Source organism: Dipodomys merriami, unplaced genomic scaffold (genome assembly GCF_024711535.1).
Source record: "Dipodomys merriami isolate MVZ:Mamm:240054 unplaced genomic scaffold, mDipMer1.0.p SCAF_19, whole genome shotgun sequence".
Lineage (NCBI taxonomy): Eukaryota > Metazoa > Chordata > Mammalia > Rodentia > Heteromyidae > Dipodomys > Dipodomys merriami.
In genome coordinates, this window is record NW_027203270.1 from 18,472,119 (window position 1) to 18,499,604 (window position 27,486).

At 48.7% G+C, this 27,486-nt stretch overlaps 2 protein-coding genes across 2 annotated transcripts in view; one reads left to right on the top strand and one right to left on the bottom strand.

Moving 5' to 3' along the window:
- Positions 1-5,277, bottom strand: part of Atpaf2 (ATP synthase mitochondrial F1 complex assembly factor 2) — a 45,674-nt gene extending 40,397 nt beyond the window's left edge. Inside the window, exons 1-2 of the mRNA XM_070027564.1 lie at positions 5,204-5,277; positions 3,330-3,405 (exon numbers count right to left, since the gene is read on the bottom strand). The gene's annotated coding sequence lies outside the window, so the exon portion shown is untranslated. The remainder of the gene's footprint in view (positions 1-3,329; positions 3,406-5,203) is intronic.
- A 243-nt stretch (positions 5,278-5,520) lies between these two features.
- Positions 5,521-21,993, top strand: Drg2 (developmentally regulated GTP binding protein 2). Its single transcript, XM_070027567.1, has 13 exons — positions 5,521-5,699; positions 9,625-9,785; positions 13,088-13,177; positions 13,623-13,683; positions 14,330-14,420; positions 14,979-15,051; positions 15,163-15,253; positions 16,109-16,206; positions 16,587-16,663; positions 18,080-18,168; positions 19,710-19,768; positions 20,800-20,853; positions 21,209-21,993. The coding sequence occupies exons 1-13, from the start codon at positions 5,636-5,638 to the stop codon at positions 21,293-21,295; spliced, it is 1,095 nt and encodes a 364-aa protein (XP_069883668.1). The 5' UTR covers positions 5,521-5,635; the 3' UTR covers positions 21,296-21,993.
- Positions 21,994-27,486: the final 5,493 nt, after the last annotated feature.

Consider the following 27,486-nt stretch of genomic DNA (forward strand, 5'->3'; position numbering starts at 1 on the left):
AATTATTCAGAATTACATTTTATCGTTTTCACATTGAAAACAGCAAATGTTGACTTAGTAATTTTTATATCTATATGTATATGTATATTTAATCAACCAGCAGTTTTAAAACAAGTCATCTTGGTACAGAAGTTTTGCAGCACCGCATAAATTATAGTGCTAAACACAGGAACTGTTTTGGGGGCCAGTTTAGCGTTTGTACCTCCTCCTTTTGCTATTCAAAACAGCAGTGCTTCATGGCAACCTTTTCCATGAGGCAGAAGGGGTCTTTGTTCTGAGAAATAATGACTCTGAAATGTTGGGATGAGGGGTGAACATGCTCCGATAACTAGAGGCTCATGTGCCAAAGTGTGTGTGTCTGCGTGCATGTGTGTTTTTGTTTTTGTTTTTCTAAATGTTTAAAAAAGCTAAAATGGGTTGGTATCAGTTTTAGCCCACAGAGATGGGCAAGGTTGTGGGAGTGGGAATTTGACTTTTTTTTTTTTTTTTTTTTTGGTGGTTTACAAGGCTTAGTCCGAACATAAAAGGAAAAGCTTTAAAAAAAAAAAAAATCTAGCATCAGGGCTAGAGGTGTAGCTCAGTGGTAGAGTGCTTGCCTAGCATACTCGAACTTAAAACCCTGGGTTCAAGCCCCAGCACCACACACACACAAAAGGAAAAAAAAAAAAAGGAAGGATGATAGCATTGCAGGTTGCACATCCATGGGCCCCATAGAGAAAGCCCTCCAGGAGGATGGGTGCTGGGGAATGTTTTCTATTCTTAAGTGACTTTCTTTTTAATGACATGTACTGTATGTTACTGAGACTGAATGTTAAGGGAAGCCTTAAAGGAGCAGAGGAGCAGAATTTGGGGAAGTAGCCATGAGCACTTGTGACATCCAGAATTTATAGTCCCAAGACAGCAAAGGTGCAACCCAGCCATGCTGTAAGGTCAGAGCCTAGGAATCCTAAAAAGTGCCCCAGTGACTGGTGGAAAAATAACACATCCATTCCTAGAGCTGAATCAAAAAGGTCAAGCTGGTGTAGGGGTGTGGACCTGTAGTCTAGCTACTCTAGAGGCTGAGGCAGGAGTGTTGCCTGAACCCATCTCTAAATGAACCACCAACTTCCAGCTAGATATCAGATGAGTGACTCTGCTCAGACCTACCTTATTCACACTCATGAGATGTTAGCTAACCATTCTGTTAGGCTGAGGGATATCACTAAAGAGCAAAGGAGGCCATGGCTGTGCCAGCTTTCCTCATGCAGCATATAAACCCTCTGTGTTTGCAAGATGCCTCGGTGATGGCAGGGCTACTTGGAACAGCGTGTTGAGGTTTGTGTGCATGGTTCTGCATGGCACATCAGTGAGCTAGAAGGGACACTAACAGATGCAACAGAGACCAGGCAGGCCAGGTTCTGTCCTAGGGATTTTCACATTTTTCCTTTCATAGCTACGTAATGAAGTGCGCAGGTGTTTGGAAAAATGAAGTGATACCTTTCCCAGACCCTCCAGACACCTCTGAAGATTTGTTGGCTTAGAAGTCTGCCCATAAGCCCCCGTGGGCGAGACTGAGCACTTCTCATAGTCACTCCCGAATGATCGAAATCAACTCCTTTTTCTTTTGTCCCTGAAGGACTTGGGGAATTCTCTCCACCTGTAGATCGTTCCTTAACCTCAACAGTTTACATGCCTCTGATACTATGTGCAATATTTCTGGTTGACACTTGTATCCATTACTAAGAGATTAGTGCAGATCGCAGGTTTCCTACTGTCTTCCTCCACCCCAAACAAGCCTGCCATGAGGCAGGATCCTAGGGATTTGGCTGTTGTTTCCCCACTGCTCAGAGGCTTCCACTCCACTGTCCCTAGCCGCCTCCTACCCGTCCCTTTAAAAGTTCTATAGAGTTTCAGCTGCAGTCCAAAAGTAACTAAGACAATGCCTAATGTCAAGGACAAAGTCAATCTGCTGGTTCCGTTGGCTATGTTGAAATCACAAACTCCAAGGGTGGCAAGGGGGTCTTTCAATGGTCTGCTTTCAAAAGCAGGGAATTTATATTCTCTAAGGCCTTGAATTGATTTTTTTTTCCTCACAAAATAGTCTGATAAGCTAATTTTTAAAAAAGAAATGCCATTAAGTATGTTGTATTGTGGTTTAAAATGACTAACGAGTTCTGGAAAGAAAAAATATTTGATTTTGAATCTTAAATGTTCTTAAAATTAGATTTGAATGAGCGCAAAGTATGAATATTTTGTTTCTTTATGGAGGACATGTGGAAAGGGTTTGAGGGTTTGGGATGGGAGAAGTATTTTGCAGAGCTATCAATGTCCAAATAATTTTTAAAAAATAATAAAGGTATTTAAGCAGTGTGTGTCCAATTTCTAAATCAGAACAGTCCTGTTAGTAGAAACCAGTTCCTTTCTGGCCCTGGAGATGCACAGTTCTGCCAGGCTGGCAAGAGACACATATGAGCCAAAGCTTTCATATGGCCACAGCCAAGGCCCTCCCTGGACTACTCTCCTTTTCATTCTGGAGGTTTCTGGCCAACCACTCTACACCTTTGTTTGATCTCCATTCTGTTCAATTATAGATCTCCTTAGGAACATGGAAGTGCTTCATCTTTAGTCCTGTGTGTGAGATTCCCACCTCTCACACAGGAAGTAGACACATTAAGCTATCATCTGCTGCCTGTCACGGCCTGCTGTCCAGACAAGTCAAATCAGGCATGCATGTGAGCTGCCTTTGCCACTGTGACCATTATCCTCTGGGAATGTGAGAGCCCCAAAGCACTGGCAGCACCCTGAAGCTGGGTGTGGATGGAAGGCCCTGGCCTTTAATTTCTGAGGTCCATGACTCCACAATTACCACCAGGTTAGGCAGCATCTAGGGATACAGCCAGAAACAGTTGAATTCTGAGGAAATGTTTTAAGTGCTGAGGAGGTTTAAATTCTAAGCTGGTTGAAATGCTAAAGGAATTGACATCAATGACAGTTCACTTGTGTGTATAAAGTATCAATTCTATTATTTAAACTAATAAGCTTTTTTTTTCTTACTGTGAGACAGGATGTTTACGAACATGTTCACAGCCAGGCACTGGTGGCTCATACTTGTAATCCTAGCTAATCAAGAAGCTGAGATCTTAGGATTGCTGCTTAAAGCTAGCCTGAGCAGAAAAGTCCTCAAGAGACCCTTATCTCCAATTTACTACTAAAAAAAAACAACAAAAAACAAAGTAGCACTGTGGCTCAAAGTGGTAGAGGGCTACTTGAGCAAAAGAAGCTCAGGGACAGTGCACAGGCTCTGAGTTCAAGCACCAAGACTGGCAAAAAAAGAAAAAAATAGGACTCACAACTCTGACCCACTGCATCAGTGATGATTGTGAGTCCGGGCTCGAGTTTCCAATAAATGGCTCTCGTGTACTTGCACTGGAAAAAAAAGAAAAAAAAATAATTTAGTAAACACCTATATACCTTCTCCTGGAGTCAACAATCAATAGCATACTTCTACATTTACTTTCACTGCTTTTGCTAAATATTTTGAGCTCTGTGAGAATAAGATACAGACATGACTTTTCAACCTTGTTGTAGACTGTCTTTTCCCATCACCACATTCATATGTTGAAGCCCTGCCCTGGAGTTGGAGGCCTAGAGTAGTGATTAGAGTAACATGAGTTGAAGAGGGTGCTTCTCATGATAGTTGAGTACCCCAATAAAAAGAAACACTAAAGAGCTTACTCTTTGTTCCAAGCAAGACCACATGAGGCCACAGCAAGAAAGCAACTGTCACCAGAAATGGAACATACTGATCTTGGACTTCCAGTGTCCAGAGCTATGAGAAAATGTGTTATTTAAGCCACTCTCTCTGGTGGGGATTTTTTTTTTTTTTGCTTGTTTTGTTTTTGACAGTTATGGGGCTTGAACTCTGGGCCCGAGCACTGTACCTCAGCTCTTCAGCTAAGCTCAAGGCTAGCACTCTACCACTTGAGCCACAGTGCCACTTCCAGTTTTCTGGTGTTTTATTGGAGATAAGGGTTTCACAGACTTTCCTGCCCGGGCTGGCTTTGAACTATGATCCTCAGATCTCAGCCTCCTGAGTGGCTAGGATTATAGGCGTAAGCCACCAGCGCCCAGTGTCAATGGTGTTTTATAGCAGCCAGTACAAGTCAAGACAACCTTTAAATTCTGCATGTGCATCTACTAATAAAGCAACTAGCAACAGTTCCCTAACATTCACTGGCCAATCCATTTAAACTTTCCCCAAATTGTCATAACTGTGTTATACTTAGGGAAAAAAAATCCAGGCAAAGTCTTTATCCCTGAATCTGGAAGAGTCCCCCTATTTTTCTCCCCTAGTCACTAATATTTTGAAGAACCCAGTAATTTACCTTATAAAATGTCCCATTTTCACATGTCTGTTGTTTCTTTGTGCCTAAACTCAAGAACAGTATTTTGGGGGCAAGAATTCCACCTTATCAGGATACCTGTAAGGGCAGGTAGTATGCTAAGTTGCAGCACTTACGGTGTTATCGAGCCAGGCACCAGTATCTTATGCCTGTCATCCTAATTTTTTTTTTTTTTTTTTTTTTGTCAGTCTTGGAGCCTGAATTCTGGGCCTGGGCGCTGTCCCTCAGCCCTTCAGCTCAAGGCTAGCACTCTACCACTTGAGCCACAACACCACATCTGGCTTTTTCTGCTTAGGTGGTGCTAAGGAATCGAACCTAGGGCCTCATGAGCCACCTTCCCAACCCCTCATTCTAACTATTCTGGAGGCTGAGATCTAAGGGTCATGGTTCCAAACCAGCCGGTGCAGGTTAAATCTGTGAAGCTCTTATCTCCAATTAATCACACACACACAAACAAATCCTGCAGTACAGCTGTGGTTCAAGTGGTAGAACTCCATCCAGCCTTGAACTAAAGCCAGGAGACGAGGCTGGGAAGGTGGTTCAGTGATAGAGTGCTTGCCTTGCATACATGAGGCTCTGGGTTTGATTCCTCTGCACCACATAAACAGAAAAAGCCGGAAGTGGCTCTGTGGCTCTAGTGGTAGAACGCTTGTCTTGAGCTGAAGAGCTGAGGGACAGCGCCCAGGCTCAGAGTTCAAGTCCCATAACGGACCAAAGGGAAAAAAAAAAAAAAAAAAGCTAAGAGACAGCGCCCAGACCCTGAGTTCAAGCTCTACTACCAGGTAGAACACACATACACACGCACACACACTAGCTGTTACCTAGGAACATGCTTTTAACCTTCTCCAAAATGAGAGCCACCAAGTTTTCCGCTCAGCGCCTCTTCTTGGCACAGTGTAAAGCGTCTCCAGTCCAGGGTCCATTCCTAGAAAGTCCCTCTTTCTGGTCTCAGCACAGGTCCAGAACCTCAAAACCCCGCCCCGGCCTGCCTGGCCCCGGCCTGCCTGGCCCCGGCTCCGCCCACAGGCCCCAGCCAGCCCTGGACCCGGCGTGCGGAACAGATTGTGTGTGGCGTTGTGCTCTACGTCGCCTGTCCGGACACTGAATCCAGAGGCACCGGGCGTCCACGAGGACTCTATTCTCCGTAGGCTTCCGGGTGCCGACAGCTCGGCCTCCGCCGTCAAACCGGAATTCCCTGTACCGCCGCCGCCACCGCCGCCGTTGGTTTGTCAATCTGTGCAGCAGCTGCAGCCATGGGCATCTTGGAGAAGATCTCGGAGATCGAGAAGGAGATCGCTCGGACGCAGAAGAACAAGGGTGAGGCCCAGCTCGGCGGAATCTCCTTTTCTGCCTGCCTCCGTTTTTCCGTCTGTAAAATGGGAGAACAGCTCCTTCGGTACTGTCCGGGGCCGCATAGAAGCACCGGAGGAGAGCCGAGGCCCTCCAGCCTGCACGAGATAGGGCCAAGCGGAAAATGGTTCTAATGCTCTCTTGGGTCCCCCTTACCCCCAAGAGATCTGATCACTGCTATACCAAAGAGGGGGGCGGGACCGGGATTCCAACCTGTAGGTTTCCTAAGGGTCAGGCCTGGTGATTTTCTCTCATCTTGTGCTGAGGAGGGAAAGAGAAGACACCCTCCCCCCCACCCCCCCCCCCACACCCTCGGAAAGCCCTCACTCCAGCAGGTAGCCAGGAGCCAGCAAAGTGATGTGGAGAGAATCAGAACCCTAGAATTTGGAAGGGCTAGCTTTGAGCCCCAGGTCTGCCACAGTACTTGCTACAGGAAACTTTGGAAAGACATTTTATCCCTTGGGGCCTTGGTGTCCCCTTCTGCCAATGGGGATAATAACTCCCTGCTCGGTATCTTAGCTCCTGTTGTTTATTTAGATGACATTTGTAAAGCACTGTTATGGGGTGAGCATGTAATATTTTAAATAAATCACCCAAGCCCAGGTGCTGACCAGGCAAACAAATCCAGACTTTTTCTTTTTTCTTTTCTTTTTTTTTTTTTTTTTTTTTTTTTGCTAGTCTTGAGGCGTGAACTCTGGGCCTGGGGTGCTGTCTCTGAACCTCTTTGTGCTCAAGGCTAGCACTCTTCCACTTGAGCCAAGCTCCACTTCTGGCTTTCTCTGAGTGGTTTATTGGAGATAAGAGTCTTAAGGACTTTTCTGCCTGGGCTGGCTTCAAATCCGATCCTCAGATCTCAGTCTCCTGAGTAGCTAGGATTATAGGTGTAAGCCACTGGCACCAGGCCCAAGAGACTCTAATCTCCAATTAATCAACAAAAATCCAAAAGTGGAGGAGTTATGGTTCAGCTGGTGGAGCTTCAGCCTTGAGATGAAAAAGCTAAACAGGAGTGAGAGGCCCTGAGTTCAAGCCCCTGTACCAGCACACCACAAAAGAATAAAATAAAACCACCCAATATAGATTGCATGTATGGGAGCATCAGAGCTATGCCTCAGATTGTAAGGGAAGAAAGGTCAAGAGAGACAAGAGGAAGTGGGACCCAGCCATTGCTGTAAGGGTATCTAGGCCAGGAAAGGCATGGGAATCACAGTGAGCATGCTGTGTTCCTGGGATAGTAAAAAAAAATCTAGATCAGGAGGATGTGGAGTAATGAGACCTGCAACTAGACAGTCTTGTGGGCTTCAGCTAACTGGAAGCAAGAAATGTGAGGTAGCAGGTCATAGTGTCTGCCCGTTAGCTCCATTTAGGTCTGGAGGAGGAGTCAGAGTCGTGAAGCCTCTGATTCTTTCACTCTTTAAACCTTTCCTGAACCTTTATAGTGCTAGGCATCATACCCATCCTGCCCTCCTGGAGCTGACTTTCCTGTCCATATCCTGCCAGCTTATCATCAAATAAGCCAGATAACTTCAGCCAGTAGTGGTTAGTATTGAGCCTGTTTAGGGGCATGATAGAAAAGACCACTATAAGGGTTAGGCATTGGAGCTGAGACTTGAAAGAGAAGGGACAAAACCATGCAAAGATCTGGGGGCAAGGGACTGTACCTGGCAGAAGGAACCAACTAATGCATAGGTCCCAAAGTAGGAACTTGGCTTATTCAAGGGCTAAAGGTTTGGTGCTGGGTTGCAGTGATGAGAGAGAAGGGGGCTAGGCATGTAGGGCCTTAAAAGTCAACAGGAAAGATGCTGGGCTGGTGGGTGGTGGTGAAGTGTGTCAAGCAGAGAAGAGACTAGTGGGATTCCTGGGTGTTTTTGTTGTTTGTTTTTTTGTGTTTTTTGGCCAGTCCTGGGGCTTGAACTCAGGGCCTGGGCGCTGTCCCTTTGCTCAAGGCTAGTACTCTACCACTTGAGCCACAGAGCCACTTCTGGCTTTTCTATTTATGTGATATTGAGGAATGGAACCCAGGGCTTCATGTGTGTTAGGCAAGAACTCTACCACTAAGCCACATTCCCAGCCCCAGGATTCCTGTTTTTAAAGTTCCCTGTGGCAGCTGTATGCAGCATTATTCACAAGCCCCCCAAAATAGCAGGGAGGCCACAGATGTTTTTTTGCTGGGGCTGTGGTGGGTAAGAGGCTGTAAAGATGATTCAGACCCAGTCCTTCTCCAAAGAGAAGCTTGAGGATGATCTAGGATGACAGTAAAGGACCATATGACCTGACTGATAATGCTAAGACCTTGCTTGCTGCCAGCAGCCTACCAGTTGACTTGCTAAAAACATGTCTTGAGCATTGGACTAAGGAAGCTTAGGATACAATAACCACTATGCCTCTCTTATTGAAACCAGAATGTTCTAAGAGTTATAAAGACAGTAAACAGAGGTATGAGGCAGATTTTAGGCAAGAGTGGGCTTGATTGTAAATAGTAAAGAGCCAACTTAATGTTGGGTGATCACTTTCTGCTAAGCAGGCTCTTAATTCTTAGCTGTCTGTCTTTATGCCTTACAGCAATCTGATCAAGTAGCAAGTACTGCCAGTGGTCTCATTTTACAGATGAAGAAGCCGACTTTTCCAAAGTAAAATAGCGAGCAATAACAGAATGGGGTTCTGACACAGGCTCTCGACTTCTGTATAACACTGTTCACACACACACACACACACACACACACACACACACACACACAGGCTCTCAACTTCTGTATAATACTGTTCACACACACACACACACACACACACACACACACACACACAGATTGAGGCCATCTTGGACACATTGAGACTCTATCTTTTTAAAAAACTTCATCTAAGCACTTCTTGCTCATGCCTATAAGAGGCTGAGATCTGAGGATCAAGGTTCAAAGCTAGTCCAGGCAGGAAAATCCAGGAGATTCTTACCTCTAATAAACTACTCAGAAAAAGCCAGAAGTGGTGCTGTGGTTCAAGTGGTAGCTTGCTAACCTTGAGCACAAAGGCTGAGGGACAGTGCCTAGACCCTGAGTTCAAGCCCAATGACCAGTTAAAAAAAAATTAAATTTAAAATTCCTAGCTGGGCACTGGTGGCTCACACCTATAATCCTAGCTACTCAGGAGGCTGAGATCTGAGGATCTCGGTTCAAAGCCAGCCTGGGCAGGAAAGTCTGTAAGACTCTTATCTCCAATTAACCACCAGAAAACCAGAAGTGGTGTTATGATTCAAGCGGTAGAGCGTCACCTTGAACTGAAGAGCTCAAGAACAATGCCCAGGCCCAGAGTTCATGCTCTACAACCAACCAACCAAAAAAAAAAAATTAAAATTCCAAGTATATGTATATGTGTATTAAATATATATTTACATACATATTTTACTGTGTGAGCGCTGGGGACTGGTGAAGTAGCCACAGCTCTGGGTGGGATCACAGAGAGGTGGTAGCCATGATACAGACCAGGGCAGGGCAGGTAAGTCTTATGTAGCCACTCAAGTTTTCTACCTGAGATGTGGCTGTGGCAGCATGGCATCCTAGAATGGTAAAGGTCTATTCAAACAAAGCAAACTGAAGCCTTCTCTTATATACTGTAGTTTATTCTTGGTGATCCCAGTACTCTTCCCCCCACCCCAGTACTGGTGTTTGAACTCAGGGCCTTGCACTTGCTAGCCAGGTACTTTACTACTTGGCTGTACCCCCATCCTTTCCAGAGGATAGCAGTGCAGAAAATGCCATGTGTTTTGGAAGCAGGGGCAGGTACTAGGCCCAGAGGTCCTGACCCAAGTTTTCTCTCAGCGACTGCTACCTGGTTCTGATTTTCCCAGTCAGCATCTGATGGGATGCAGGGCACTCACTTCTGCCTTACTTTTGCCTTTTAGCCACCGAATACCACTTGGGCTTGCTAAAGGCAAAACTCGCCAAGTATCGGGCCCAGCTCCTGGAACCGTCCAAATCAGCCTCATCCAAAGGAGAGGGTTTTGATGTCATGAAGTCTGGAGACGCCCGAGTAGCCCTGATTGGCTTTCCCTCTGTGGGTAAGGTTAGTGACGGTCAGTGTGGATTTGGGGAGGAAGGCAGGAGAACATCTTCCAGACAGATGGCCATCTCCTCCCTCCCTTTCCTGGTAGTCTCAGGCACTTCCAAGGCCAGGGCCTGGTCTCTCCATCTCCATTCCCTCCCCCCTCGAGCCTAACCTGGAGAGTATTTTGCCTCTCATTAGCAAGAGAAGCTGTGCTCAGCCTCCTGACTCAGCCATGAGCACAAAACATTTATTGTGCACCTTGTATCCAGGCAATATGGCAGGTACTGGAAACATGGCAGGGAACAAGAGTTCTGTTCCATTTTGCCCACACAGAACTCCTCTTCTCTAGGGAAAACAACAGAAAGCAAATACAGTTGGGGACCTATCAAGTGATGAGCCAGGGCTACCCAGAGAAGGCAGTGGTCTAACCCTTGAGAGGTGTGGCAGGGCCTGGGAGGAATTCTGTAGTCCATAGTTATTTGAGCAGAAGCCCAAAGAAAGTGAGGGAACTTATAGAGCCATGAGCAAGAATATTCCAGACCAGAGGAATAGTGAGTACAGAGACCCTTTGAGGGGAGTCTTCCTGGGATGCTAAGGGAAGCAGGGCAGCTGGGTCTGAGTGAATATTGAGGACAGCAGAGCAGAAGAAAGTAAAAAAGAATGGAGGCCTTCTGAGCCCTCAAATGAACTTTGGCTTGGAGTGAAAAGTGACATGAAAACAGTTGCAGTTCAATATTTGTATAAAATCCATATTGACTTACATTTATGTATAAAGATTAAGCATTATGACAGGGTTTTGAGCAGAAAAGAAACATGATCTGAATTACTCTTTTAAAAATTGTTATTATAAAGTGATGTACATAGGGTTACAAGTTACATGTCAGGTAAAAAGTGCATTTTGTCTTAGACAATGTCACTCTTTCCCTTGTCTGAATTACTTTTAAATAAGTTTTTAATTTTAGAATAAAGTTGGGACTTAAAGAAAAGTTGCAGCTGGGTACCTGTGGCTCACGCCTATAATTCTACTGCAGGAGGCTGAGATCTGAGGATCACAGTTCGAAACCAGTCAAGGCAGGAAAGTCCGTGAGACTCTTATCTCCAATAAACCACTCAGAAAAGGCTGGAAGTGGCACTGTGGCTTAAGTGGTAGTTCACTAACCTTGAGCACAAAGAGGCTAAAGGACAGTGCCCAGGCTCAGAGTTCAAGCCCCAGGACCAGCAAAAAATAAGTTGCAAAGGTAGCTAGGAAGCTCTCATCGACCTTACATTCCATTTCCTTGTTGTTAACATCATGTGTGTGAGTACAGCACATTTGTCACAGCTTAGGGCAGAGTGGTACTGTTGTCCACCCAAGTTCATACTTGAATTTCTCCCTACTGAGATCCCACATTGCAGTCAATTTACAGTCTCCCTAATTCTAGGCAGTTTTTTAAACATGCCTTGTTTGTTTTTGTTTCTATGATATTGGGAATGGAACCCAGGTCCTTATAAATGCCAGGCAGGTACTCTATCACCAAGCCACATCCCCAGCCCAACATGTCTTGGTTTGATGACCTTGACACCTTTGAGGAGAGCTGAGCAGATGTTTTGTAGAAAGTCCCTCACCTTGGGTTTGCCTGATGTTTTTCTCTGTGTCAGCTAGGGTTCTGCTTTAGTGAAGAAGCTCACAGAGACCCAGTGTTATTATATTACCTTGTGAATTACACTGTGGACATTGACTTGACCACCTGGCCCAGGTTGGGGTGGAGGGATGGTAAGTTCCTTCATAGGTCCTCTATTTGCCTCTCTTTAACCACACTGAGCCTTTGAGGGAAGGCACTGTGAGCAGCCCATACCTTCCTGGGCAAGGAGAGTTACACAAATTATTTGGAAATCTCCTGCATGGGAAGAGTTCTCATCTCGATTTATTTGGGATTTATTATTTGTTTTGGGTGCTGGGGTGGCAGGGCTTTGCCTCTACCAAGCATGTGCTCTACCACTGAGCCACGCTCCAACCCCAAATTTTGTTTGGTCCCAATATTTATTAATCAGTATGGACTGGTGGGTGTTTGTTTTGCTTTGGGATCTTGGCCCATGTTCTTTTTTTTTTTTTTTAATCTGGTCTTGGGGCTTGAACTCAGGGCCTGTGCATTGTCCCTGCTCAAGGATAGTGCTGTATCTATCATTTGAGCCACAGTTCCACTTTTGGCTCTTTCTGTTTATTGGAGATAAGAGTCTCATGGACTTTTCTGCCCATGCTGGCTTTTGACCATGATCCTCCGATGTCAGCCTCCTAGGTGGTAGGAGCCACTGGTGCTCAGCCCCATGTTTTTTTGTTGCCCAGGTTGTTCTGACTTCAGAGCTATTTCACTAGTGGCTTGGACAAGCACCTGTCTTTGTTTTTCTAGTAGAACTCAATTTCTGACACCATAAGACACTAAGACTCATGTTATCTCATGGTTGCCCTCGTCTGGGATCTGCCATTTCCCCAAGGAACCCTGATTCTTTTTTTGGAGAATGGTGTTAGGAATTAAGATCTGAGTGCTGACTTACTTTTAACAGAATCAGTGTTTGTGCAGATAATGGGTCAGAGAAGAACAGGGTAGACCTGTGGAGGCCAGTCAGGAAGCTGCCTAAAGGAAGGCTACATGAGTCCTGCTCGGGCCTACAGCAAGGGCAGTATAGGGCCACCTTCTGAGTCCACTCACTAAGCAGATGATCATGGACGGCAAAAGTATTTCTTGAGTGCTTGCTGCAGACTGGGCAGTATTTTGTGTGCTGTGTTTCACCCTTTGCGTACTTGGTGTGTCAGAAAGCCATTGATAGAAATTACCAAGGACTGTGCCTCCTGGGGTCTGATCCCACCTGCCCTGTTGGGAATATGAACTCACCTCTTATGAAAGTGGCCAGCTTGTCACCCCTGGGTCAGACAGGTCAGGGTGTCCTCAAGGTTGGATTCCCAGAGCATTTGCTGGGTGCCCTGGTAACCATCAGTCTCAGGCCCATTGCCTCCATCCCCATGCATGATCCCTCACCTCTCCCCAAGGGCTGCAGTGAACTCTGGGTTCTGGTTTCATTAGTATGTGAGAGCATTTTGTGGGATCAGGGGAAGGCTTCTACTTCATGTGTGGAGCACCTTAGAAACGGGTTCCCAGCTTACTGGAGACAAGCCAGAGGACTTGGAAGAACATAGCCTTGGTGTGAATCCAGAGACAGCCCTCCTGGCCCCATATCCACGGCAAAAAAGGCTCTTTCTGCTACCCAGCAACCCCCAGCCCTGCACAGTCTCCCAGGAGCCTGGAAAGAGACTCCTCAGTGCTGTGACCTTCTTCTTCTCTTAGTCGACCTTCTTGAGTCTGATGACCTCCACAACCAGTGAAGCCGCATCCTATGAGTTCACTACCCTGACGTGTATCCCTGGAGTCATTGAAGTAAGTGTGGAATGATGGGCTCCCAATGAAGAGAAGTGTGCTGTGTTGATCTTGAATGTGTGAGGGTGGGTGGCCTGGCATGGGGTAAGCTGGTTGCTTTACCCTGGCACCTGTCTCCCCCCCGCCACACACACACACAAAAGCCTCAGGGCCCTTGGCTGTGCTTGCCATGGGCAATGGGTGCTGAGGCTGCATTTCCATGGTGATCTAGTGTGTTTGTAAGGGGCTGTTTCTATTAACAAGTTGATATAGAAGATCCAGAGACCCTCCCAGAAAGCTCCAGCTCCTAGGCTGTGATTGGTGCCAGGCTGAGATGGTGAAAGGACTCCGACTTGGCCACAGTTGGCACCTGTGTTTCCCATATCCTTAGCTGCAGTTTTGTTGTAAGTATCCTGAGCCTTGGTGGGCCCTTGGCCTTACCTCACCCTTCTCTTCTGTTCGCCAGTACAAAGGTGCCAATATCCAGCTTCTGGACCTTCCTGGAATCATTGAAGGCGCAGCACAAGGTGAGAGCCAGACAGGCGGGTGGGGGCCAGGCTGGAGCTCTGTCACTGAGTATAGCTGATGTGGAGATGACCAAAGATCACTGGTTCTGTTCTAGAAAGAACAGGCTCAAGTTCAAATGCTGGAGCCATATTAGCTGTGTGCTTGTCTCTCTAAGCCAGGCCTTAGTCTTCTTACTTCCAAAATGTGCAGGATAATGTTGAATTCACAGCAGTGTTGAGGATTAAAGGAAGAAATGTACACAAAGCATCTTAGCCTGGGCCTGCTGTAAGGTAGGGGCAGGGAGGATAGCTATTATTATCCTATCGTTCCACTTAAGGTTGCTGGGTATGGGTGCCAATAATCCAGAGTGCTCGATGCCAATAATCCCAGCACTCTGGAGGCTGAAGCAGGAAAATCACTGGTTTGAAGCTATCCTGAGACCCTAACTCAAAAAAAAAAAAAAAAAAAAAAAAAAAACAGTCTCCATGAGTAAAACAGCCATGGGTTAATGAAGGTCGTCAAGGAAATTATGGCATGTAGCAGAGACCATGGTGGGTCTGTAAAGACAGGAGTCTAGGGTGTCAGAGGCTAGGTGGAAGTCACAGGTCCTTCCTGTTTATGTGGGTGTGCCTCGTCAGGGTGTAACCACTTCTTCTACCCATCCAGGAAAAGGCCGTGGCCGGCAGGTGATCGCTGTGGCACGCACAGCTGATGTTGTCATCATGATGCTGGATGCCACCAAGGGAGAGGTGCAGAGGTCCGCGTGGTGGGGCGGGAAGGCAGGCTCACATGTCTGGGATGGGCCATGTGTCTGAGATCGTGGTGAGCCCTCCATGGGTGCCTGGCACTGTCATTGTTGGAATTCTCACAGGGCTGTCTGTGACCAGCACTACCTGGCCTGGAACATGCCCCTCACTAAGCTGTGTTCAGGCATCTTGGGCTAAGAACAAAGCCTTGCCTGGCTTCTCCTACAGAGATCTGAATGCCCAAATACTGTCCAGAATCTATCAGAAGTCTAGCCCCACGTAGGGGCACAGCAGCTGCCTGTCTAGTAGCAGGCCCATAGAAGTTCCGGGGGCAGGGATAGTATTCTCTGTCCCTGGGCTCATACTACTGGCTTATGCACACCAGCTATTGTAAATTGAACAGGCCTGGCCTCTCCTTGGCCATGACAAAGAGTTTGAGGCTCCCCACAATTCTCAGGGGTTGGGTTACTAGGGAGAAGGCTAGAGAATTGGTCTCGAGGTAGCGGGAACTGCCGGGACCACTAAGATGCTATTCAGGGCAGCCGGTGAGGCTCGTGGATATCTCCTAGGTCTCTGTTAGAGAAAGAGCTGGAGTCGGTGGGCATCCGCCTCAACAAGCACAAGCCCAACATCTACTTCAAGGTACAGTCCTCCCACCAGGCGGGTTGGTGTGGCATAGCCCCTGTAGAGGTGGCGCTACCATCTCTTTGTCCCTTAATCAATAACCCTCCCTACTGTCTTTGCCTGTTCCAGCCCAAGAAAGGTGGTGGCATCTCCTTTAACTCAACGGTCACGTTGACCCAGTGCTCAGAGAAGCTGGTACAGCTCATCCTGCACGAGTACAGTATCCTTCAGAGGAGGGCTAAGCAGAGGAGACGTCAAGCTATCCCAGGAAATCTCCAGCTGGTAGCCACACAAGCCTGCTGGGTTTCAAGTGTGAGCCACCAACTTGACAAGCATGGCTTCCTACTATCTTACTGAGTCCTGGATGCTGTCAGATGACATCTAGAAGAAAGGCAAGATGTCATGGGAAAGGATCATGAAGCCTGGGGGTTCCTGACCTAGAGAAGCTTGAGGGATCTGTGTATAGCTAATGGCCCAGAGGATAGGCTGAGGCCTCAGAGACAGAGGGGACCTATTAAGTCAGTCCTGACAGGGCAGGAGAGGCCACTCAGCAGGATGTGAGCCCTTGGTTTTCAGAAATGCATGAACTGGCAGACAGTCCCCAAGGACAGGCGGGAGTGGCACAGGCCATGGCACACCATTCATGTGCACCTGGATTTGCACGTTTTTAAACTTTACCTTGACTTGAATTCAGGGCCTAGGTGCTGTCCTTTAGCTTTTAAGTTCAAAGCTGGTGCTATACCACTTGAACCACAGCTCTACTTTTGGCTTTTTGGTGACTAGTTGGAGATACGAGTCTCATAGACATTCCCTTTCTGGGCTGGCTTTGAACCTCAATCCTCAGATCTTAGACTCTTGAATAGTTAAGATGACAGGTCTGAACTGCTGGCACAAGGCTTTGAGATTTGTTGATTTGTTGATGAGAACCTATTGTGGATCAGAGTTGTGGGGATGAGAAGGCTCTCAAGCTTTGCAATCAGGTAAAACATTTGATCAGCATGCTTGCTGCTCTGCTCTCTTCTGAAAAGCACACAGAATACTGGTACACAGGTCATCCTTAATCTGAGCCCCTCAGAGATCTTCAATGCAGAAGTGCTCTTCCGAGAAGACTGCTCTCCAGATGAGTTCATCGATGTGATAGTGGGCAACCGGGTGTACATGCCCTGTCTGTATGTAAGTGGCCCGCTCCTGGGTCCCATGTGGGAGGGTATCCTGGAGGAGGCCACATGGCCTTTGCTCTGAATGCATCTCCTGAGCTCCAATGATGGACATGGCTGCCCTTGCTGCTTCCCTCTCAGCAAGCTTCTGAGAAGAGCAGAGTCAGAGGTCTGCATCCTCCCCCTGCAGACATGGTCAGCTTGAAATGAGGGTTTGATCCATTCTTTCCTCCTGGGGAGGCTGGCTGCCATCAGCTACTTCTGTCTTGTTAGTCTTGAGGCAGTGTGGGGGGCAGTGTGGGGAAGTACGTGAGTTCAAATCACAGCCATGGTTTGAAACCTCATCCTGAACTGCTCTTCTTCCCTACCACTCACCTCCACCTGTTCACTTCTCAGGTATATAACAAAATTGACCAGATCTCCATGGAAGAAGTGGACCGCCTGGCCCGAAAACCCAACAGTGTGGTCATCAGGTGAGATGTTGGTGCTTTGCTGCTCTTCTGTCTCATGTTCAGGCCTCCTAGCCACCTCAGCTTAGGAGCCAGGCAACTCCAGCTGCAGGTAAGTTTATGAAGCCTAGGAACTATGAAGAAGCCCACCCAACCCCTGGCAACAACCGATGATACTGGCCTGTCTGGTGGCCTCTGGACAAAAACAAAAACAACAACAAAAAAAAAAACCCAAAAAACATATGTCAGCTCCAAGGCTGAGGTTCAGAGGCTTCTTAGCCTAGTAATGAACTGCAGGCCCCAGAAAGTCTTGGGTACGATGGCCTCTGCTGGTGCCTTGGAAGGCCTGGCTTTTGTCCGATCACAGTTCCAAGGAAAAGGGAACAAAGCTTTTAGATGGAAAAGATCTATCCCTGGCCACCTGGAACCCTTCCTCAAACAGGAACCACATTGCTGTTTCCTGCTCAAACTAAGTTCTTTGGTGATTTCCCAGTGGGACCAGGATGCCCAGGGACCAAGAGGGGTAACAATTGAAATGATGGATGAAGACTGTTGTTGAAGCATTGTGACCACTTAGAAGAGTAGTGTCTGTCCCTCAGAGAAAACTCAGTCCTCTCCTCCCTGTATCCCAGGCTCCTCAGCTACCTGGGACACACTCATCTTCGAGGCATGAGAGCGTGGACACCTTTATCTGCTCATGCTCACCATGGCTTTTGGGGTTACACTGTTTCAAGCAATCACTTTGGGCCACCTAGTCCTGGTTACCCCCAGTACCCAAGCTGCTCCTGCATGCCAAAATCCCTGAGGGCTACCCTGTGCCTTGACAGCCCCTCTCCTCGCAGAGAGGGTTGAGTTTTCCATGTTCCTGGCTTCTGCCCACAGTCCTGTCACAGTTCAGCCAGTCACCCCACAGCAGTCCCGTGGGAGTCACAGGTACTGTGGGCCTATACAGAGCATAGACTGAGCTATTGGGGTTTTTAGGTTTGGGGTTTTTTGGTTTTTTTTTTTTTGACAGCCCTGGGATTTGAACTCGGCCAGGGCTCTGTCCCTGAGTTTTTTTTGCTCAAAGCTAGCATTGAGCCACAGATGCACTTCTGGCTTTTTCTGAATAGTTTATTGGAGATAAGGGTTTCATGGACTTTCCTGCCCAAGCTGATTTTGAACCATGATCCTCGGATCTCAGCCTCCTGAGTAGCTAGGATTATAGATGTGAACCACCGCCACCTGGCCAGACTGAGCTGTTGGGCATGAGCACTGGATGAGTGGAGGGAGTTATGGGTGGCTGAAGCATCAGCTGCTTCAAGATGACAGGCTTATCTCCCGCCTTGTGCTAGCAGGGCCACACTGGTCTTGGTACCATGCCTGGCCAGGGAGGTAGGGGGGGTAAAAAGTGGAAATCATGGCCTTTGAGCCCTAGGGTCTTGTGGTACCTCTCCACAGCTGCGGCATGAAGCTGAACCTAGACTACCTGCTGGAGATGCTCTGGGAGTACTTGGCCCTGACCTGCATCTACACCAAGAAGAGAGGACGTGAGTCTGTGCTCAGCTCAAGAAAAAAACAGTCTCCCCAGCCAGCATGAAGCTAGCTCCCAGAGATCTAGTTTGTCTGCACCTGGGTATTGTCCTCTGCCCCAGGCTGAAAGACACCTTGGCATGAAACCATGTGCAGAAAATCTTGAGTTAAGGGATGTCTGTCTTGAGGCTTTTCCACACTGGCCCTTCCCTATCCAGTGGCAGTCCCATTACTACACCCCCTCCCACCCCTGCGCTCCCCTCTCCCTCCTGGTCAGGAGCTTTAGGCACTTCCCACATCCCTGTCCCTTGGTACACACACTCACATACCCCAGGCACCCAGTGTCCCAAGTTCCAAGCTATTTATTTATTTATTTATTTTATTTATTTTTTTGGGTCTGGTCATGGGGCCTGAACTCTGGGCCTGGGCGCTGTCCCTCAGCTCTTCAGCTCAAGGCTAGCGCTCTACCACTTGAGCCACAGCCCCACTTCCAGCTTTTTTCTTTTTTTTTTCTTTCTTTTTTTTTTTTTTTGCTTATGTGGTACTGAGGAATCAAACCCAGGGCCTCATGCATGCAAGGCAAGCGCTCTACCGCTGAACCACCTTCCCAGCCCCCCATTCCAAGCAATGTAGATCAGCCTTGACAAAGGGTTGGCAGAGGCGAGAATACACATCTCTCCTGCCCAGACTTCAGCAGCTGCTTGTTTTTTATCTGTTCAGTCAGGATGCTCTAAATGGTTTGTCTTGTGAATCCTAACTTAGACTGATTCATCGATTTTCTTTCTCTTTCTCTTGTTTTTTTTTTTTTTTTTTTTTTTTTCAGTTGTGGGTTTTGAACTCTGGGCCTGGGCACTGTCTCTCAGCTCTTCAGCTCAAGGCTAGCCTAACACTTGAGCCACAGCACCACTTCTGGCTTTTTCTACTTAGTGGTGCCAAGGAATCAAACCTAGGGCCTCATGCATGCAAGATAAGCACTCTACCACTGAGACACATTCCCAGCCCTTCTTTTTCTTTTTGCTAGTCCTGGGGCTTGAACTCAGGGCCTGGCCACTGTTCCTGAGCTTCTTTTACTCAAGGCTAGCACTCTACCACTTGAGCCACAGCACCACTTCCAGCTTTTTCTGTGTATGTGGTACTAAGGAATCAAACCTAGGGCTTCATTCATGCAAATCAAGCATTCTACCACTTAAGGCCTGGGTGTTGTCCCTGAGTTGTTTTGCCCAAAGCTAGCACTCTTATCCCTTTGAGCCACAGCTCACTTCTAAGTTTCTAATAGTTAATTGGAGAGAAGAGTCTCATGGTCTTTCCTGCCCAGGCTGGTTTGGAACCATGATCCTCAGTTCTCAGCCTCAGATAGCTAGGATTATAGTACCTGGCAATTGACTGATTTTCTATGTTAAGGTCAAGGTTGCAGAAAACAGAACCAAGGGTATGCTGGATAGCCAGGGACAATGTTAGGCCCAGGCACGGGGCTCTGCAGCTAGCACTTCCCCTTTGGATATGAATCTCAAACATCATAGCCTAGGACTGGCTCATGCTCCCCCATCTCTCCCAACAGAAAGGCCAGACTTCACAGATGCAATCATTCTCCGGAAAGGGGCCTCTGTGGAACACGTGGTAAGTGGAGACTTGTCCAGACTGGGGCTCTAGGAGTTCTGCAGGCTCCATTCTGCCTAGGACGCTCCTAGCTGGGCTGGAGTGGGCTCCCTCACCTCATTCTTGGACGCTGAGGCGGGCTGTGAAGCTAAATTAGATAGGCCAGAGTTAAGGTTATACCACGTCTTCCTAGCTGCATGTAGAGTCTCCATCCTTTGCTGGGCAGTTAGGGTCATTGAATGATGACAAACATGTACGGTTCTCAGCTCACCTCTTGACAGTGGCTAGGCAACAAGGAGTTTGGTCTTGTCACCCCGTTCCCAGTCTGCTGTGCCCTGGTCACGGGGTCATGGACCATTCTGGTGTTCATCCAGTAGAGAGCTTGCTGTTTGATATTAGTTAAGTTTCTGCAACAGTGCTGGAGCTGAGATTTTGAGAGGCACTTGCCCCCATTCTGCCCTCTACCTTTTGCAGAGTTGACTAGGACTGAGAATTGCTACCTCCTATAGGGGGAGGAGCAAGGTTGCAGTTTGCTCCCTGCCACCTTTACAATACTTACAATACTGACATTACCATGGCAACCAAGGGTCCACATTGTGTGGCAATTGCTGACTGCCTCCTCCAGAGTTTCATTCCATCTTCCAGGCTGTGCTTTTGCCCCATCCAGATGCACTGAAATGAAAAGAGGTGCGATGTGTAGGGGGCCTTAGTCCACAGCTGGAGCCAGGGAGTGAGAGACTCCAGGCTGTGGTAGATGTCTTGAAAAACCACCCTGGCCCATCCAGGAGGAACATGTGTCAGGTTTTTTTTGGCAAATCAGGTAGAAAATAGCTAACTAACTGTAGAACGTTCTGACAGAGTGCCACAGCTCTTGAGTACCTGGGAGTGAGAATGTCTGAAGCACTTACACAGGGGAAAAGGCACTTGGCAGTCCTCGACTTGCAGCCTGGGTTGTCAGAGCACCTGTGGGAGGGCAGCTGACTGGCTCCAGCCCCAGGCTTGGGCTGGGTTGTGCCAGGCCTCATCTCTCTGTCTGACTCTCCTCTCCACAGTGCCATCGCATCCACCGATCACTTGCCAGCCAGTTCAAGTATGCCTTGGTGTGGGTGAGTTCAGATGGGCCAGGTGGACAGCTAGCCCAACAGTCCCGGCTTAGGCTCAGAGCTAGGTGTTCTCAAGCCTTTGTACAACTTCCCTGCTCTTTTATACTGGAACTCTGTATCTTCTTGGTGCATGTGCATGCATGAATGTTTGTATTTGTATGTGTGTGTGCTGACCCAAGCTGGATTCAAGACTCCATACCTTCAAGAGCATGGAGGGAACACCCTGCTGTCTGCCCTTCCCCCAAGCTAGCAGTACCAGACCCCAATTTGACCCTGACCCCCAGTATAGGCCCAGTTCACCTCCTCCAGCCTTGGCCAGTTCAAGGCTGACGTGGCCATCTACCTCACCCTTGCCCAGGGCACCAGCACCAAGTACAGCCCACAACGCGTGGGCCTGACCCACACCATGGAGCATGAAGATGTCATCCAGATTGTGAAGAAGTAGCAGCCCTACCCACCAGCCTCCTGCCTGCCCACCAGCCAGCCTAGCTTCTGATGGACCCACAGGGACACACCAAACCCGAACAGGAAAAATACAAATGCCCAGGAAGGAGGCTCTCAAGCCCACTGTTTCCAGAAGCCTCTTTAGTAGGCAGCTGATGCAGTGTTGGGGCTGAGGGGTGACCACTGGGCACTTGACTCTGTTGGGACATTTCCCACGAGCCTAATCCCCCTAATGGACTTCATAGGTGGGAGCCCACAGCCTGTATCCCTCACCAACATCCGTTGAATAGGGGGAACAAGTTAATCACCCACTTCCATCCAGGACCTAGAGCCAGTGGGCAGGCTCAGTGCCAGGGTGAGGAGCCTGGCTTGTCCAGGCTCCCAAGCTTCTGGCTACTGTTGGGGCACCTTGTTCCTTCAACTTCTCTGTACTGGGGAGAAGAGGTCCTAGGACAAAACCCCACAGGTCCTTCTCACCTGGGCTGCCCCATGGTGGAAATCAGAGCACAGCCAAGTGTCCTAAAGTGCCTCTCCCCTCAGACCCTCCTCGGGTAGCCGCTGCCCTGCACAAACCAGGACCTTCGCCCTGCCCTCCCTCTAGGGGCATCTTCACCAGATATGGATGTTTGAGTTTGGACTGTTTCCTAGACCCCCTAATCCCTGCTCTCTTTTTTTGAAATAAAATCAATTCCTGTTGGACTGAGGGAACTTTTTTTTAAAAAATACCTTTATTGCCGGGCGCTGGTGGCTCACGCCTGTAATCCTAGCTACTCAGGAGGCTGAGATCTGAGGATCGCGGTTCAAAGCCACCCCGCGCAGGAGAGACCGTGAGACTCCTATCTCCAATAAACGACCAGAAAACCGGAAGTGGCGCTGTAGCTCAAGTGGTAGAGCGCTCACCTTGAGCTGAAGAGCTGAGGGACAGCGCCCAGGCCCAGAGTTCAAGCCCCACGACTGACAAAAAAAAAAAAAAAAAAACCTTTATTGAGATTAAGTGATTACATAAATTTCACAGTATTGTGAGATAGTGATACTTAGCTAAAGTCACAAATACATTTTAACCTTCACAAGGCGAATTGTCATCATCATGATCTATAAAGCTTATGAACTCTACAAACCTTGATATTACAACTATTTCTTCCAAATCAAATGATAGGTACATTTCTTTCTTTTGCTTAGTATAAGCTGCTCCCTCTCTCTCTCATTCCCTCCTTCCCATCACTGCTCTTCAGTTGCTTAGTTCACTTTCATCAATGTCCAGTGCAGCTGATGGGCCGAACTGAGGGAACTTTCATAAATTTCCTAGACTGTCACCAGGGATGAGTTCAGCAATGAACCTCACAGGAAATGAGGAAGTCTAGGAGCTCAGGTGACGGGGGGCAGACCTAAGACTCCATGGCAAAAAGGAGGCTGGGGTCTTCTGTGGCACAGGCATAGGACAGGCCTAGGAAGGTTAGCAGTGACTGTGGGTACCCACATGGCCCCTCCCAAGGCCAGGCCCAGCCACTAGGGTAGGTGACCCCTCCAGAGTGGCTGGAGGCTCTTCTGTGAGTGCAAAGTGGCCGGTGTATTTCCTGAGGCTCAGGCCCCCATGGAAAGGTCAAAGGTGCTGGCTTTGAGCCCTGACCAGCAGGGAAGGCTTCTTTGGGGAGATGTACCTTTGAGGTGGACAGCAGGGGATCTGTGCTACTGTTGCAGCCCAGCTCTTCAGGTTCCTTGTGCCTTTCCAGAGACAAAACAGGAATAATAGCCATCATTAATTATGCATGGGGCCCCAGGCAGTCAGCGTGGTGGGCTGGGCCTCCCTCCCACCTCAGTGCTTTTCTCCATGGCCAGCTGCACTGGGGCCAGACTCAGGACCCCCATTAGGCGGCATGCAGGTGGGGAGCAAGCCACTAGACCCAGGTAAGGGGATCCTGGGTCCTTGGGGGGAGAGGGTCTGTCACCAGTCCCCGAGTGGCGGAGAAGAAGAAGGGGGCTACAGCAGAGCCAGAGCCTTGGCTTTACTGCCCATGAATCCTCATTCAGAACTCACTGTGTTCCTCTACAAAATGGGCATAATGCCATGCTGTCCCCTTGGCAGCACAGGAAGCCAAGCCAAGGTTTTGTTTGCCTTGGCTCCTTTCCTGACATCTTGTGGCCTGGCTGAAGGGAGGGTATTAGCCTGCGTGACAATCATCCACTCTGCATCTTCTAGGTAGGACCTTGCTCCAGGGAGAACCAGAAGGCATGGAGCTCTAGTTGTGGGGTCTAGGGTTGTTCTGCCCCCATACCCTACTGACTAGGAAAGATGGGAGGCCTGGGGACCTCAGGCCGAGCTCAGATCCCAGGCTCTAGCCATGTGTTGTGTGAGCTGGCTTGTCTCCTGGGGTGCCACTGTGTAGCTTGGGGACAGCTCCCTGTGTCCTGTTCTGTCAACATCTGGTCAAATCTGGGGCCATATATTTAAGCCTGTATGTAAGAGGGGATTGCAATTGCACACTTAGGTTAGTGTGAAATGTCAGCTAACCAAAACCCTTGGCTGGGGAAGCCCCTTAGATCCCCACAGTCTCTGAACTTGTGCCAGGGTGTAGCTTAGGACTTTGTTCCTGCCTGTCACTTTGTTCCCTCTACTGTGGCCACCACTGGAGGGAACCCTGCAGGCTCCCTCAGACCTGTTTCTAAGCAACAGGGCTATAGCTAGTCCCAGACTCACACCTGGGACTGCAGCTATACAAGACTCAGGTGCATAGGCTGGGGGCAGGTAAGTGCTAGCGCTCTTGCCTAATAAGCCTAAGGCCCCAAGTTCAAATCCCAGTACAGAGGAGAAAAAGAGAAAAACCTACAAATGAGCCTCAAGAAACAAATAGTCTGTGTCCCTTCATTCTCTAGTTCCCTCCTCTCTCAGATTCCAGGGTTCTTCTCTTGAGAACCTTCCTTTGGTAAGAGCCCCATGTCTTCCTGAAGAACTGAGTGTCCTCAGGCTTTCCTGGAGCCCCCTGCCTACTCTTCCCTCCTTTGCTCTGCCCCAGTCATGGAGGGAGCCTTGAACCCCACGGCTCTTCTCTCTCCCATACCTGGATGAGTTCATCTGGTTTGTCAGCTGGTCTGTTATGATCATCCAGGCTGCCATGACAGAACACCAGACTAGGTGGCTTGAACAAAGGTTTTCCTCACAGTCACAGTGCTGGACACCGCAAGGCCCATTTCACTGTGTGAACAGATCTGTCTCCAAAGGCTACCCTCACTCTTGGCTTCAGACAGCAACTTCCTGCTATGTCCTCTGTGGCTTTTCTCTGTGCACCTCCCTATCCCCCACAGGCAGAGAGCCCAAGGCATCCCTCTGAGACCTGCCTTTCTTGGTTTAGCTTCCCAGATCCCCCAACCCCAAGTTTTCTCACCTATCCAGATAGCCCTCTCCAACCTACCACTGAATGGGCTTCTCTGTTAAACAGCCTTCACTTGGAAGCCACGTTTTCTTGGCCTTGTCAGAGGTGGCTGGCTGAGACTCCTCTTCTCTCCCTGCTTCTTCCCTCTTTCTCTTTGTTCCTCTCCTCCCTCTCTTCCTCTTTTCTTCCCTTTCTCCTCCCTCCCACACAGGAATAGAGCCAGGACAGTCTCCTGCTCACTCTGTCCCTCTCCTAGATATCCTCTACCACCTGCCTCCATCCTGTCTGACCTGAACATCTTCCCTCCAAGTTCCAGGCCTGGGAATAAATGCCTCCTTAGCCATGCCATGTTCTTACACTGTACCAGGGTGTGAGGAGGTCATGGGGTAGAGTGGAACCAGCCATAGTCTATCCACAGGTCACCCAGTGTGCCCCATACTGCAAGCTAAGGACTACATACTCAGGAAGAGCCATGAGGGTCAAGTCATGATGCAGACAGCACCACCCACCTAGGAGCACAAGGAAGGGCTCCCCTAAGAGGGTGACCCTGAGCTGAAATCTGATCACATAGAAGAAACAAGAGCATTCCATAAAAATGAACAGCATGTGCAAAGTCCAGGAAAGCCTATGGCCAGTGAGTAGTGATAAGTATGGTGTGAAATGTGAAGCAGTTCGGATGGCAGCCAGAGGCCATTCCCATGAAGGATGTTGGGAGGGGATTCTGATCTCTATCCCTAAAATAGTGGAGAACCAGAAGAATGGCTCTGGGCCTGTCGTGTGTGTGTGTGTGTGTGTGTGTGTGTGTGTGTGTGTGTGTGTGTGTGTGTGTGTGTGTGTGTGTGTGTGTGTGTGTGTGTGTGTGTGTGTGTGTGTGTGTGTGTGTGTGTGTGTGTGTGTGTGTGTGTGTTCTACCGGCCAACTGCTCTGTCCTTTGCTTCTCCTCAAGTCAGCAGCAACCACAGCTCAGAGAGAGGCAGGAGAGTGAAAGAATGAAAGAAGTTGATAGGGAGAGTAGCCTTTCCCACAAAATCTTATGCAGGAGGACCACCCCTCCCAAAGGGCCCCCTCCCCAGAAAGTTACTCAACCATTCCTGTTTCCAGCCAGTCTCAGCCCCTCCTGATGGTTGCCTGCAGTAGGTGTCATCACCTACATATGCTGGTATAGCCCCTCGATATGGCTGGTCCTGGAGAAAGAGGAGCAAGTAGAGGAGGGAGAAGAGGCAGAGATGGAAGCAGAGATGAGAAGTGACGCTTTCCTTGCTCCATTGCTTCTGTCCCCATTTCACAGCTGAGCAAGCCAAGGCTCTGAAGCCACTCACCTTAAGTGGCAGAACCAGGAATGTGGCCTTGCCTATCCGGGGTCTCTGTGCTGATCTTTTAGCCACCAAATAATGACTTTGGGGGCCTAAGAGCTAGATGGAAATGCAGAGCACCTAACATCAATTATCATGTGTCTTTAGTCACAGTGGATCCTGAATATTCTGCTTTGTGAGCAGAGGGAAGAAAAGGAGGAGAGAAGAGAGGATGGGGGGAAGGAAAAGGAAGAAGAAAAGGAAGATGAGGTATAAGAAGGGAAGAGAAGAAGGAAAGGAAGAGAGAATGGGGAACACAAACTGTTGATGGAGAAAGATGGAGAAGATGGTTTTGAAGCTTCAAGTCCCTTGACTACCCCCTGTCCTGAGTTCTCTTCTCCTTATAGCCATAGTTCCTATTTTCTCACCCTACCCTGCTGGGTATGAAGCCTAGGCCTTGTATATGGTAGACAGATGCTCTACCCTTGAGCTTCACCTCCAGCCCAGAACCTTGTTGGGTAGGTTCTCAAAAGTAGTCTGACTGGCCAGAGCTAGACAGTTGGTACTTGGCCTTGGGTTAGGTATCCAACCTGCAACCAGATAAGGACTATAACCTACCCAGACAGAGAAGGAATGGAGAAAATAGGCTAGGCTGGGACTTCAACAAGAAGCCATTGCAAGGTCTCTGCCTCTAGAATGGCTCCACAGCTCTCTCAGGTCTTTCTTCCTCCAGGTGAAAGGAGTCAGGGCACAGTCTGTCACTTCCATTCTACAGATCAGAAAACCACGGCCCTGAGACAACAAAGGGCCTTCCTTAGACCACACAGTCAATCGCAGAGCTGAGAAAGTGCCAAGCTGACCCAACTTCCATTTCTGTTCCTGTGCTTCCTATCCCTCCCCCATGACCTGCTGAGATACCCCCACCTTGCTCTGCTCTGTGAGTCAGCAGCCAGGCTCTCTCCAATGCATTATTTAGCTCTAGATAGGCCGTTAGCTCCTGTTACACTGGCTGCAGCCCTGGGTACCTGCCCTGCCCACCCTTCAGGTGACGTGGTGGGTGAGCACCCTACCTGGTCTCAGGAGATCTAGGCTCCACCTCTGGAAGTCTAGCACAGATGGTGTCCCCTTTCTGGCTCAGTGCCTTCCTTTTACACTGTGGGGTCCTAAGCACTTCCGCTGGGGGGAAGTGAGGCACAGGAGGGTCAGAGCAACATCAACAGTTATTGACACTGTGATTAACATCAGGATGCTCACTGGGCCTCACTGGCTTCTCCCACTGTCCTGTAAGCAACACCCACACATTTTCCACCACCACCAAGTGAGGGTGAAACCCAAGGCGGCTCTAGAGGAGATGAATTATGGATCTGCCCTCCCGGAATGTTGGTCTCGTCCCTCCCCAAGCCACTTCAGCCAGTCTCAGCTGCTCAGAGTCTGAGAAGGCCACGGATTCAGCTGCAGGCAGGAGACCTAGCAGGTCCCCAAGTCCCCAAACCTGTGAACTGGCCCCAGCCCAGTAGAAGCAAGAGGCCACC

Coding starts and splice junctions, on each gene's coding strand:
- Drg2 (XM_070027567.1), top strand. CDS start 5,636: ATGGGCATCTTGGAGAAGATCTCGGAGATCGAGAAGGAGATCGCTCGG. Junction 9,786..13,087: donor GCTTTCCCTCTGTGGGTAAG/GTTAGTGACGGT, acceptor TTCTTCTCTTAG/TCGACCTTCTTGAGTCTGAT. Junction 16,664..18,079: donor CCCAACAGTGTGGTCATCAG/GTGAGATGTTGG, acceptor ACCTCTCCACAG/CTGCGGCATGAAGCTGAACC.